This window comes from Armigeres subalbatus, chromosome 3 (assembly GCF_024139115.2).
Source record: "Armigeres subalbatus isolate Guangzhou_Male chromosome 3, GZ_Asu_2, whole genome shotgun sequence".
NCBI lineage: Eukaryota > Metazoa > Arthropoda > Insecta > Diptera > Culicidae > Armigeres > Armigeres subalbatus.
Genome location: NC_085141.1, coordinates 275692328 through 275706585, shown reverse-complemented (window position 1 = coordinate 275706585; position 14258 = coordinate 275692328). Strand labels below are relative to the sequence as shown.

General features: G+C 42.7%; 1 protein-coding gene across 1 annotated transcript in view; it reads left to right on the top strand.

Moving 5' to 3' along the window:
* Positions 1–13376, top strand: part of LOC134224532 (sodium/potassium/calcium exchanger 4-like) — a 36408-nt gene extending 23032 nt beyond the window's left edge. The window contains exons 4-7 of the mRNA XM_062703910.1: positions 12171–12371; positions 12431–12628; positions 12701–12924; positions 12999–13376. Of these exons, the coding sequence (XP_062559894.1) occupies positions 12171–12371; positions 12431–12628; positions 12701–12924; positions 12999–13211 (836 nt within the window). The 3' untranslated portion in view covers positions 13212–13376. The remainder of the gene's footprint in view (positions 1–12170; positions 12372–12430; positions 12629–12700; positions 12925–12998) is intronic.
* The last annotated feature ends 882 nt before the right edge of the window (positions 13377–14258 follow it).

Below are 14258 nucleotides of genomic sequence, written 5' to 3'. Positions count from 1 at the left end.
GGCACCAATACCACTAGGTCTCCTTCTATCTTTACCATCAACCATGTACTTGGATGGTGTTCTGCTAAATCACACCAAGCGCCGTCATAAATTACCAATTTTCCTATCCAAGATTTCGTTTCATCGATTTATTTTAAATTTTTCATTGGCTTTAATAGGTGAGTGCAACGAACTATGCTCTAAGTAGAAGGGAGCAATAGTAAGCAATGAAGAATAGAACCAAAAGATATCACAAGCGAGTGACAAGTACGAACTTTGTATCTAATAGAAGATATGTTTGCATAGAGCCATGGTGTAGGTGTTGTCAATTTTTGACAAATACCGGTATTAGTGAAAAATTTTGGAATAAAAAAAAAGATATATGTATCTTTATTACCGCCATCGGGGGTGACAATGGGTCTGGGGGGTGAGAATGGGTCATCGCTCTCACCGGCTGCCTGGAGGTCGTAGAGCAAAATCGTTCAAAAAGGTCTCTTATATTTTAGTCATGTTGCCCTCAGATACATTCAATCCATTCAACAAGCATTCTAAGCAGTACTGCTAGTTTTCGTGACTGTCATGTGAAAGCGAACACATTTGCATTTTCATTTTCAAGAGACCAAATGAAAATGTAGCCGTCTCCCGGTCACCTGTCACATTACAAGCAGTCATGATGGGAATGTGCTTTGTTTTGAAATCTGAATTTCTCAATAGTTTTAATAGATCTGTGCAAATGACGATGACTAATCGATACAATGATTGTATTATTTTTGATTTTCGAGTTAGAAGTAACATTATTGAAGAAGAAACAGCTTGTTTACACTAGTTTGATGCGCTTTCATGAAATAAAAATCTGAGAAAATTTAGCAGAATTCCTTTCAATGTTTATGTTTTCTATGAAAGCGGGAGAGAATAAAGTGTAAATATCGCGTGACCTCTCTCAATGAAAATGAAAATCTCAGTACTGATGCTAAGTAGTTGAAATAGTGACCCATTCTCACCCCCATTTGACCCATTGTCACCCCGACGACGGTATTTTTAATCGGATTTGCAATGTCTAAGTTTCAAATATAGAATCAGGAATGATCAGACGCTTCAAGATCTCGTCTGCTTGCTTAATCAAAGTAGCTCGGGTTGTCTTGATTTTTTAAGAAAATGCCAAAATCGGTTTTGATCAATTAGGGGAACTGTTCCAATCTCAATCTCACTGTACATATGTCAATCACATCGCTAAACAAAGAAATACGGCACCAAATTCGTCGCTTCTTTTTGTCAACATGCGTGCTCACTGCTGAAAAAAATCACAAAAATAATAAACAAACCAAATTTCTTTCCACTTCTTTGTTTTTGATGGGATGGAAATAGGAGCTATGAGATGAAGTGGCGAACCGTTCCCCTACTTTACGGCAGGATTATTAAAAAAAAGCAACAAAATCGGCGTATTCTGATCTTCTCTCAACTTGGATTTGCTCTTTGAGAACATCGATAAAGTTTCAAATTTCTGTGGCTCGATTTGTTAATTGCTTGAACATCAATTGGAGCGCCACGTTGGCTTAATATAGAGTGCAGAACTCACGGCAGAGTAGTCCCACAGTCCTGCAGCAGCCTGAGGTAGGAGGGCTTGAATTATTTTAACTACGCCAAAACAGGATCATCACTGAAGATGAATTTGAATCGATCATATTTTTTTTTTAATGTATCTCTTTACCTCAGAGAACCGTTTGTGTATGGATACCATGCTATTCCAGCGTATCTTGGTGTCGCAGCCGAGCGAATATCCTTAGGGAATCTGTCGAATATCTGAATTATCGTGGGCTGTGTACTCACAAGTATGTCCAGCAAGAACATGTGATACATAGACAAAGTATCATCAATTTGTATTTGAATGGTCTTTTTGTTTATCCCGTTCTGTCAATCGAGCTCGCATTTAGATAATGATGGCCACATATGCATTAAGAAACCGATTGCTTTGATCGACAGCATTTTTAATAATGGCTGATACCATACTTGATATCAGCCAATAATAAAAGAAATCAGAACTAAATATGACAATTTTTTGAAATACCGAAAATACCGGTATTTTACGTCTTTAATACCGGTATTACTCAAAATTTGCCGGTAATATCGGTATTACCGGTTTCGGTACAACCGAATAGACCACCCTAGGGTTATCAGAGAACCACAGTAATTGAAATCACTGTTATATTGCCTAACATCCACGCACGAACGGCTTGCCTGATAGTGTCGGTATAATCATTCAACGATAGACAATTTTCCGATTGAATTGATCAGAAATTCAGTATCAGTATCGGATATCCCTCAACCCAATAACTGAGGATATCCTACAACAAGTGTAATACGTGTAATACTCGCCCGTGTATTTTCAGCGCGCGCGCGCTTGCGTGACTCATGCGTGCATTATTCTGACAGATCGAAATGACATTTAGGAAATTCAAATATCCATCTATTAGTTTCACCCACTGAATGAATTTTGCTTTAGATCCGAAATCGGTGATTACACAACTATAGTGTCAAATATGCCAAGTAACTATTATGCCAAACGGACGTTATGCAAAACGACTTTATGCCAAATGACCTATCACCACAAAAACAAAAACAGTGCACTTGTACTCTTATACGATTGTACCCCGTTTGACATAATGCCGTTTGGCATAATGGACATTTGGCATAACGATCATTTGGCATAATGGTCGTTTGCCATAAGCTGTGTAATTGATAAGTAAGATTTGTTGAGCCATTCAGTTACGTGGTTTCCTTAATATGAGCAATACATGATATTTGGAAACGGGATTGTACGTAGTGACAAATCTTCTTCTTATATACATAAAAATGAATTTCTGCCTGTCTGACCCTTATAGACTCGAAAACTACTGAACCGATCGGCGTGAAAATTTGTATGCAGAGGTTTTTGGGGCCGGGGAAGGTTCATAAGATTGCTCGAGACCCCTCTCCCCGTTGGAAAGGGGGGCCCCATACAAATGGAATACCAATTTCTTCATAACTCGAAAATCAATCAATCAAATAGAACAAAATCTGGCATGAGGAGGTTTTGGAAGGAAAGATATATTTCTGTGGTGATTCGAGACCCCACCCTCTTCTGGAAAAGGGGCCTCCAATACAAATGAAACAAAAATTTCTGCATAACTCGAGAAATAATCAGAGAATAGATCAATTTTAGGCGAAACGAAGTTCGTCGGGTCTGCTAGTTAAGAATAAAGAAGCTTCCTGTCAAAGCGGGACCATTTTAAATGTTGGTGCACCTACCAGCAAGATAGATCAGCATTAAATTAAATTGACATTGGTGGCTTATTTGTTTTTCGTGTAAGGGTAAGCCAGAAAACTTGCCCATTTCTCCCTTTTATTAGCAAACGGTTTGTAAGAAAGGATCATATCTCCCCATGCATTGAACCGAGCGAATCAAATGCTTGAACTGAAAGCAGAAGTTTTATCCCGAGCAGCACAAGCTCGACAAAAATGGTTGCCACACCTTGATTGTGACTGAATCTGGTCACATATGAATCGCAGTAACCAATACAGAACATGTGTGTTGCTAGGGTATCTGGCTTCTTCTGGGTAAATGCATTCATTGAAAGAAGGGACCATTACTTCCTTTTCCTTGAACCGAGCAAATGCCTGAATTGAAGGAAGAAATCATATCGTCTCTTGCCGTCTGCCGGGCAAATGCATGCTTTGAAAGAAGGGAAATATCTTCCCGTGTCTTCATTTTCATTTATTTAGTTTACATCTAAAAAGAAAACACTGAATCAACTATTTGACGCCCCAATACGGCTCCACCCCACTACCCCGAATGACAGTACCCCGAAGGCCACTACCCCGAACGGTACAGTACCCTGAAAGCCATTACCCAGAATGGGACACTTCCCCGAAATCCATTACCCCGCAAGACCATTACTCCGAAAGTATTTCAGATGAATGGCGAAATAAAAAAAAACCTGCAAAGTATAAAAAAATATGCTACTTAGAGTTACTTAGAGAAACACAATAAAGATTCTGTTTTACCAAACATTTTGACGTAGGACTTACGTCTCTCTTTACTATACCGGGTGTCATTCCAAAATATTCAAATCGACCGCGTTACGCTATGTTGAAAGATTTTAAACGTTAATACCGTTCGTCTCAATGGACGAATTTCTGCGGTAAGCCCCTTAATCGACAGATTTCAAGTATGCCTTTCATGTCCATGCTTGATAAGACCCGAAAAACTTGTTTCAATAGGCATGAAACTGTTTTCAATGAAAAACATTGAGATCAAGGGAACCTATAAATATGGGTACCGCATAGTTCTTGCATCATTCCATTACCACGTTCTGATTGGTGCAGACATCAGCGAATGAGCAGCCGCTGGGTCTGCCGAGAAGCCATAAAATAGCGCAACGCGATTTTTTCCTTTCATTCTGACCGGGACAAGCGAAGCAACCGCATCATCCATTAAACAGCACTCACACCTTTTAGCAGGGAATGAAGTCATCGAAGCCACCATCATCAGCCGAAACCTAGCCAGTACAGCAGCAGTCCACCATACAGACCCGACAAAGCAGCAATGCTGAGCAGATACCGGCAGCAGCAGCAGCAGAGTCGAGCTGAGACCGGCCGGCATCGGTGATGAGTCGAGACAGGCTGAAGAAAAGCCACATGATGCAGCATGTATGTCCAAAAAACAAACGATTCTTCAGAGAGCCAATAATAGAGATCAATATCAAAGCTTTCAATACCCTTCGGAATACAAATTGTACTTGGGTGCCAAATCCAATATTCTAGTGATAAAATTTTATGCGTGATTTTTATAAATAGCGTCAAAACTAACAGTGGATAATTTTTCTGATTTCATCACAAAGTGGAGGAAGGACTTCGCTTGACCATGCCTAAAAAAACATAAGATGTCCAAACCTCTCACATAATATTTGGATATTTGGATTAAAAAAAACACCGATAACAGCTCAAACATCAATAAACTATCAATCGATTTTTCATCAAATGTTGGATTTTTTGGCATTGATCAAGAAATATCTAGATAAACATTGTTTGATACTGACCGCACCCAAAGCGAACGTGACTGAATGATCGTCCCATGTTACCAATTCTGAATCTTATCACCCGAAATCCCATGTCCGGGTGTTTCCTTCCATCTACTACTAACAATGTTGTCTCAGAAAAGAACACGTACTTCTCACCTGAACTGCAATTCTAAGCTCGCTTGCCCGGCTTATTGGCCTGTATCAAGCGAAAAGTCCCGTTAGGAAATAGACGCCAGCATCGAGCAATGAGCGTAAAAAAGAAGAAGCCCTTCTCGAGCGTTGATGATGATGACGCTTTGGCTGACAAAGAAGCGGGATACAAGACCAAGACACTGGCTGATTGGCCCACCAATTGGGAAGCAGAGAAGATTCAAAATAAGGTATAAAAGAAAAGTGCATTCGCTCGCAGAGCATTCAGTCTTTTTTATACCACCACTAGAAATTCGCGGTTATTTGAAAAGATCGTTTTCTTACTTTTTGGACTTAGCCGAAGCAAACAGCCTTTTTCAAGGCTCTAAGAGTTAAAAATAATGTTCTCCTTCAGTCGCTATCGCACGGATTAGGAGGCCCTACATCCCCTGCTGTGCCAACTTGTGGCTTATTTCAGGCAGTCCTTCAGTGGGAAGGTTGCCACTGTCGAGGCTAATATTCCGTGACCGGACAGATACTTCCTGAATTGTTTTTGATGATTCTTGTTCGAGGTAGATTTGATTTCTGTGTCGGTTTGATGAGAAAATTTTGCCAAGGAATGGTATGCAACGCCGATTATTTATCCCAAATAGTTGATGTGAGAAATTTGGACATATTATGTATCTTAAAGGCATGGTCAAGTCAAGTCCTACGTCCACTTAGCGGTTATGTCACAGACATTACCCACTGTTGGTTTTTTTAAGAAAACTATTTTGAGCTTTTTAGTGGAATGTCTTCACTTGTGATAAGACGAGTTTGTACAATCCCAGACAGCAGCAGGGCAGCAGGAACTATGTCCAAGGGCTTGACGATCCCTCCCCAGGCCATCTAGGATGTGGTGGGGTTTGACAGTGGGCCCTGTTAAACCTCTATAAAAAGCTGCATGAATCCGCAAGTAGGCTCCGCCAAAGCGATCGTGTGCCGCTCAAAGCGCACAAGCCCAAGTCCTGGTGTTAGGTGGGACGCTAAACAGCCCTGACACGACGGCCCTCCGACGAGACAGGAGGTTTGCGCAGGCCCAATAAGCCGCCTTTAAAACAAATATTACGAACGACATAGAAGATAATACGACTCGATACAATCGGCAACGACCTAGGCGACGAATAAAGGATCACGATTGGAAGCTTGGAACATGGAACTGCAAGTCGCTAGGCTTCGCAGGTTGTGACAGGATAATCTACGATGAATTACATCCCCGCAACTTCGATGTCGTAGCGCTGCAGGAAATCTGCTGGACAGGACAGAAAGTGTGGAAAAGCGGGCATCGAGCGGCTACCTTCTACCAAAGCTGTGGCACCACCAACGAGCTGGGAACCGGCTTCATAGTGCTGGGAAAGATGCGCCAACGCGTGATTGAGTGGCAGCCAATCAACGCAAGGATGTGCAAGCTGAGGATAAAAGGCCGTTTCTTCAACTATAGCATCATCAACGTGCACTGCCCACACGAAGGGAGATCCGACGACGAGAAAGAAGCATTCTATGCGCAGCTGGAGCAGACATACGATAGATGCCCACTGCGGGACGTCAAAATCGTCATCGGTGACATGAACGCTCAGGTAGGAAGGGAGGAAATGTATAGACCGGTCATCGGACCGGATAGTCTGCATACCGTATTGAACGACAACGGCCAACGATGCATAAACTTTGCAGCCTCCCGCAGAATGGTAGTTCGAAGCACTTTCTTCCCCCGCAAGAATATCCACAAGGCCACATGGAAATCACCTAATCAAGTAACGGAAAACCAAATCGACCACGTTCTAATCGACGGTAAATTCTTCTCCGACATCACGAACGTACGCACTTACCGCAGTGCGAATATTGAATCCGACCACTACCTCGTTGCAGTATGCCTGCGCTCAAAACTCTCGACGGTGATCTACACGCGTCGGAGTCGTCCGCCGCGGCTAAACATTAGGCGGCTACAAGACGGTAGACTAGCCCAAGACTACGCGCAGCAGCTGGAAGTGGCACACCCAACGGAAGTGCAGCCAGGAGCAGCTTCTGTTGAAGATGGTTGGAGATATTCGATCCGCCATTGGAAGCACCGCAACCGCTGCACTAGGCACGGTGGCTCCGGATCAGAGAAATGACTGGTATGACGGCGAATGTGAGCAGTTAGTTGAGGAGAAGAATGCAGCATGGGCGAGATTGCTGCAACACCGCACGAGGGCGAACGAGGCACGATACAAACGAGCGCGGAACAGACAAAACTCGATTTTCCGGAGGAAAAAGCGCCAGCAGGAAGATCGAGACCGTGAAGAGACGGAGGAACTGTACCGCGCTAATAACGCACGAAAGTTCTATGAGAAGTTGAACCGTTCACGTAAGGGTAACGTGCCACAGCCCGATATGCGTAAGGACATAAACGGGAACCTTCTTACAAACGAGTGTGAGGTGATCCAAAGGTGGCGGCAGCACTACGAAGAGCACCTGAATGGCGAGATGGCAGACAACGGTGGCGGTATGGTAATGAACCTAGGAGCACGCGCGCAGGACATGCGACTTCCGGCTCCGAATCTCCAGGAAATCCAGGAGGAGATCGGCCGGCTGAAAAACAACAAAGCCCCTGGAGTTGACCAACTACCAGGAGAGCTGTTTAAACACGGTGGTGAAGCACTGGTTAGAGCGCTGCACTGGGTGGTTACCAAGGTTTGGGAGGATGAGGTTCTGCCGCAGGAGTGGATGGAAGGTGTCGTATGTCCCATCTACAAAAGGGGCGATAAGCTGGATTGTAGCAACTACCGCGCAATCACATTGCTGAACGCCGCCTACAAGGTACTCTCCCAAATTTTATGCCGCCGACTAACACCAATTGCAAGAGAGTTCGTGGGACAGTACCAGGCGGGATTTATGGGTGAACGCTCTACCACAGACCAGGTGTTCGCCATACGTCAGGTATTGCAGAAATGCCGCGAATACAACGTGCCCACACATCATCTATTTATCGACTTCAAAGCCGCATATGATACAATCGATCGGGACCAGCTATGGCAGCTAATGCACGAAAACGGATTTCCGGATAAACTGATACGGTTGATCAAGGCGACGATGGATCGGGTGATGTGCATAGTTCGAGTTTCAGGGGCATTCTCGAGTCCCTTCGAAACTCGATGGTTTTTCGTGTCTGCTATTCAACATCGCTTTGGAGGGAGTAATACGAAGGGCAGGGATTGCCACGAGTGGTACGATTTTCACGAAGTCCGTCCAGTTATTTGGTTTCGCCGACGACATTGATATCATGGCACGTAACTTTGAGAGGATGGAGGAAGCCTACATCTGACTGAAAAGCGAAGCTAAACGGATTGGATTAGTCATCAGCACGTTGAAGACGAAGGGGATCAAGAGATGACAATGTAAGCCACCCGAGTTTCTATCGGTGGTGACGAAATCGAGGTGGTTGAAGAATTCGTGTCCTTGGGCTCACTGGTGACCGCCGATAACGATACCAGCAGAGAAATTCGGAGGCGCATAATGGCTGGAAATCGTACGTACTTTGGACTCCGTAAGACGCTCCGATCGAATAGAGTTCGCCGCCGTACCAAACTGACAATCTACAAAACGCTAATTAGACCGGTAGTCCTCTACGGACACGCGACCTGGACGATGCTCGTGGAGGACCAACGCGCACTGGGAGTTTTCGAAAGGAAAGAGTTGCGTACCATTTATGGTGGGGTGCAGATGGCGAACGGTACGTGGAGGAGGCGAATGAACCACGAGTTGCATCAGCTGTTGGGAGAACCATCCATCGTTCACACCGCGAAAATCGGAAGACTGCGGTGGGCCGGGCATGTAGCCAGAATGTCGGACAGTAATCCGGTGAAAATGGTTCTCGACAACGATCCGACGGGAACAAGAAGGCGAGGTGCACAGCGGGCAAGGTGGATCGATCAGGTGGAGGACGATTTGCGGACCCTCCGCAGACTACGTGGTTGGCGAAGTGCAGCCATGGACCGAGCTGAATGGAGAAGACTTTTATGTGCAGCACAGGCCACTCCGGCCTTAGTCTGATAAATAAATAAATAAAAACAAACTCGTCTTATGACAAGGGAAACATTTTTTATTTACGTGTAATTAATTTGGAATGTCATTCTACGCCATTATTATCTGGGAAAGTGCTATTGTACGAGAGAGGAGATGATAATTTTCCAATTTATAATTTATTTGAACACCGTCTTCAATTGATGATTTGCACAGATTGATTGTTTGACCTAATTCAATTTTTACAAACTGACAACGAATTTACTGACATTTACTGAGTCTGCAGCATAAATATAATGGATTATTTTGGCCATAATGGGTGCGGCGGCATAGGATCCATGACATCAATGACCATAACGATTTCTGAGTTGACGAGACGGTGCATGAAATCGAACATTCTCCTAGATGTAACTGTAGTCGATGCTGCACGTTATGACGTCGAAGATAAACATCCTCGACGGTCTGCTAATGGTTGCAAGTCAATCAAAGCACAACGGTTTTGGTATGGAGGAAGATTGGCTGGATCGTTCCATGGTAAACGGCGCAAGGCGTAATTGATGAAGCGTTTCTGTATTCTCTCGATTTGGTAGACTTGATCGAAATGATACGGAGCCCAGATGTGTACTCCATACTCGAGTATGCTACGAGTTAGTGCACAATACAGCGAGTTGAGAGCATGGACATCATCGAACTGTGCTGTGTTACACCTTAAGAATCCCAGCATAGCGTTTGCCTTAGAGATGGTAACTAAGATGTGTTCAGTGAAACGAAGCTTGCTGTCGAGAACGATTCCAAGGTCTTTGGTCGATGTAACTCTCTGAAGCGCTGTGTGACTCAGACAATATTCGTACACCCAACCGGCGGTTGTTAGATTTTCTAACAATTCTGTATAAGAATCTAACAAAACCTGTATAAAAACTGGGCATATGCGAAATTGTTAGATTCTTATGCGAAAAATGTAAGCTATCAAACAAATATTGTTAGAAAAGCTTACAAAATTGTTAGATTCTTATACAATACTTGTATAAGAATCTAACATTTTCGCATATGCACAGTTCTTATACAGGTTTTGGTAGATTATTATACAGAATTGATAGAAAATCTAACATCCGCCGGTTGGGTGTAGGTTACAGAAGATCGACAGCGATTGAATGTTATGGCTCTACATTTCGTCGAGTTCATCTGCATACCATTAATAATGCTTTCTTGCAATTAACGCATCTGTTCGGCATGAGGTAACAGAGAAAACAATGCCTTTTTTTAACCCTTTCCATTCCATGGTGGCTTTCAACTTTCATCGAATTTTTCAACAACAAAAAGCAATATTTAGCACAGCTTTATAGTTTCGTTAGACTGCTAATATGATCAATTCTGTGTTTAAATTTTTTTTTCATTAACGCGTTTGCCCGGTGTGAGGCGAAGTGAGAAGATAATGCCTTCTTAAAATTAACGACCCTGTCCGGTATAAGGCAGATAGAAGAAAACTACCTTCTATATATGAACGCGTTTGCCCGGTATAAGGCAATCAGGGTTAACAATGGCTACTATTAATGAATGCGTCTGCCCGGAATAAGGCGAACAGAGGAGATGATGCCTTCTTTAAATCAATGCATCTGCCCGGTATAATGCTAAAAGTACGAATTCGCTCGGTATAAAGCAAACAGAGATGATGCCTCTATTGACTGCCCGGTATAAAATCAGATAAAAAGACAAAAAGTTTGTCGTCTGTCGTTCTTCTTGTCGCAGCAAGGTATACCGCCAACTTTCCATACACTATTGAAGCTACATTTCCACAAATGATCTTTTAATTTATTCTGTCCAACTCTACATCTAAAGTATGCAGTCTTTGTCTAAAGTATATCCCAGATGTCGTGGACTGCAAAATCTGCCCCCAAATACGTAGTGGAATGGGATTTCACGGAACAAGAACTCATCGTTCTATACTGTAATATTGAAATAATTTCAGTTTAAAGAACGGAACGCACCATCGAGTACTTGCTAGTTGAAAAAGACGGAAATAGGAGGTGACGAAGGATTGTTATCGATTTTTCAACACAACATTTCCGCCGAAATTCCAACAGCCGAGATCTCGGTTTTTTAACCGAAATTCAGTGATTTTGTTCACCGAAATTTCGTCATAATTTTACCGAAATTCGGCAATGTTGATGATGACTCGGTAAATTTTACCGAAATCTTGGTAAGTTTTTTTTTTACCGAGATTCGTCAAAATTATTGCCGAGATCGTTTCGTTTTAGTTCTTTGGCTCCACTTCGTGTACCACTTCTTGAGCCCTTTGATTCTCTTCTCACTCCCTTTGGATTCATCTATCCCGTCGAGCCATTCAGCTCCCGGCTTGATCGCGGACTACTTGGATACCCCGGCGGCGGATCTATTCTACTCCGACGGGAAGTTCCTCGGCGTCATCGGAAGCTTCTCCGCAACTAATGACCCGCTTCAACGGGTGACTGGTTGGGCGTCGAAGATGATCCAGAAATTCCGGGTGGAGATAGCGTCCGGTTTAGTTGTGTTCTGATGACCCGAGACCAGAACGTTTACGTTTACGTTCACGCTCGACAATTATCCTGCTTGCTCCACTTACGGTGACATCCTGTTCAGGACTAACTTCTCCAGTAGCTTCCCTACAGTATCTATCAGACAGATTGGTCTGTAGGCCGAGGGGTCTTCTGGTGGCTTGGCAGGTTTCGAATAAAGGACTAAAGCAAATTGTTGGAGTGAATCTTTACCATTTGCCTTATATTTGTAAGACAAAGATATTGTATGTATACATATAAGAAGAAACTGGGTAATATGATTATGATAGCACAGGGCTGGTATAAAAAGAAAAAGAAAAGACCTATGATTCACATTAGATCTGTTATATTTTTTCTCTATTTTTTAACGTGAGTTTTGACTTTGAATGTTAGTTCTTTGCTAAAACATCTGTTATATAATTTCCCTTCATTGCAGCGATGATATGCAACGACAGTATTAACCGCTTCATGTCCCGAACATTCCGCCGCAAATCCTGTGTCAGACCGTACACTGAAGTCACGGAGATTGCCCCACTTCTGTCCAATGGCCATAACAACGGAGCGTCCAAGAGCAACCAAGTTCATAACGGTCACGCGTGTGACAGTGAAGCTAGCGAAGATAGCTTTCAAGATTTTGGTGAGTTTTTGGTTGGCTTATTTGTGTTTCATAAATGAATCTAATCTCGTTTTGAACAGAACTAGCGTCAACACCGTGGAACCGTCGCGATGAGAACACCTTCGCGTACATTTGCCGTTGGCCAATTACGTTCTTTTTGTGGGCAACCATCCCCGATTGTCGACGCTATCCTAAACTTCGTATTCTTACATTCTTCGTATGTATCTTCTGGATTGGTATTACGTCCTACTTCGTAGCTTTCTTAATCACCGTTGTAGGTAAGATCTCCCACTTCGGCAGTATGTATAAATGGTAAAACTTAATATTCTCTTTCAAACACATTCATACAGGTGACACTATGGATATTCCTGATTCTGTGATGGGTCTAACGTTCCTGGCCGCCGGTACCAGCGTACCGGAAGCGGTTTCCAGTATTATTGTCACTAACCAGGGTCATGGTGAAATGGGCATCAGCAACTCAATCGGGTCGAATACTTTCGACATTCTGCTTTGCCTGGGCTTGCCGTGGCTCATCAAGGCTCTAGCTTTTCCGGCCGTTCCCGGCAACAATTGGGTAAGTGAATGAGCCGAATTCATAATTAGTTTGGACTTAAAGCGCAATTCTTTTTTTTTATATTTTATTTCAAGGTTGCATTAAACTCAACTGGTCTAACCTACTCGGCGATATCTCTGCTATCGACACTCTGTGGGTTATACATCGCCTTTTGGACCAATAAATTTAAGCTTGATTGGAAAGTAGGATTAACGTGTACGTCGATGTACATAGCGTTCCTGACTGTGTCCAGCCTGATAGAGTTGAACGTATTTTTTAAGGTGAATCTACCAACTTGTATTCATTAGAGGACGTCCCATTCCGAAAAAAATCGTATTTTATTAGGAAGACTTCAAGATATTATTGTTCTGCATGTTTGTGTGCGATTGAGTGATGCAATTAGCCGTTTTAAGACGACAAAGAACTATTAATACAACAACCAGTCGGTACCGTACCGACAATTATCGGGAAAATGGTGTTTGATTTCAGTGGTATTATCACCCTACCTTTCAAAGCAGGTGGTCTTCAAATCCGGTAATGGCATAAAACCCGATAAGATTTCACTTACTTGGGTTGAGGTTGGCAGGGACTATCTCTACAGGCAATTCTCAAATTATCTGGCGCGAACTGGACTGAAGAGAGATTATTTTCCGAAAAATAGAAATTGTTTGAATAGATTCGAGCCTCAACCGGTGCGTACTGCATCGTATACTGATTAGAAAATAGCGATTTTATTGATTCTGGTTTATTAGGCTATTCATTACATTCGATGATTGGAAGACAATTGGCCGGGGTTCTGCCAAATCGTACCAAGCGCAAGCAAAAAAAAATCCCCATTTTTTTAACCCCAGATTTCGTTTAACAGATTCTATTCATCACAAATCGAATCAGATATCCTTCAACTCCATAACTGTACAGTCAAAAAGCCGTTTGGTGCGGTTTGGCAGAATCCCGACCAATTATAATTAGAATGTTTTGTCTAATATAGGTACCCAAACTGTGACCGCAAGAAGTTAATCTTATCCATAACCTGCCCTTTTTTACTTAGGCCGTTCTCGTGTTTAATTGCATTTTTGCGTTTTTGATGGTAATTAGATTTGAATCAATTTGGACAGTCTGTACGGTATCAGCAACAACATTTTGCTGAATAAATCCACACAGTTATCAAAGTTAGGTTAATTTATGCATTTTGGACTTTTTAATATGTTTTGGACTTTTGGATAGGTATATTTTGTGTGATTTTCTACTCAGTTGAGCATGTATGAGGGGTACATAGGGCCAACTACTAAGGACACACCTGTGGTATTTGACCATGATACAAGGCGACAAGAAAATAATTCCAAGATTATTTATCT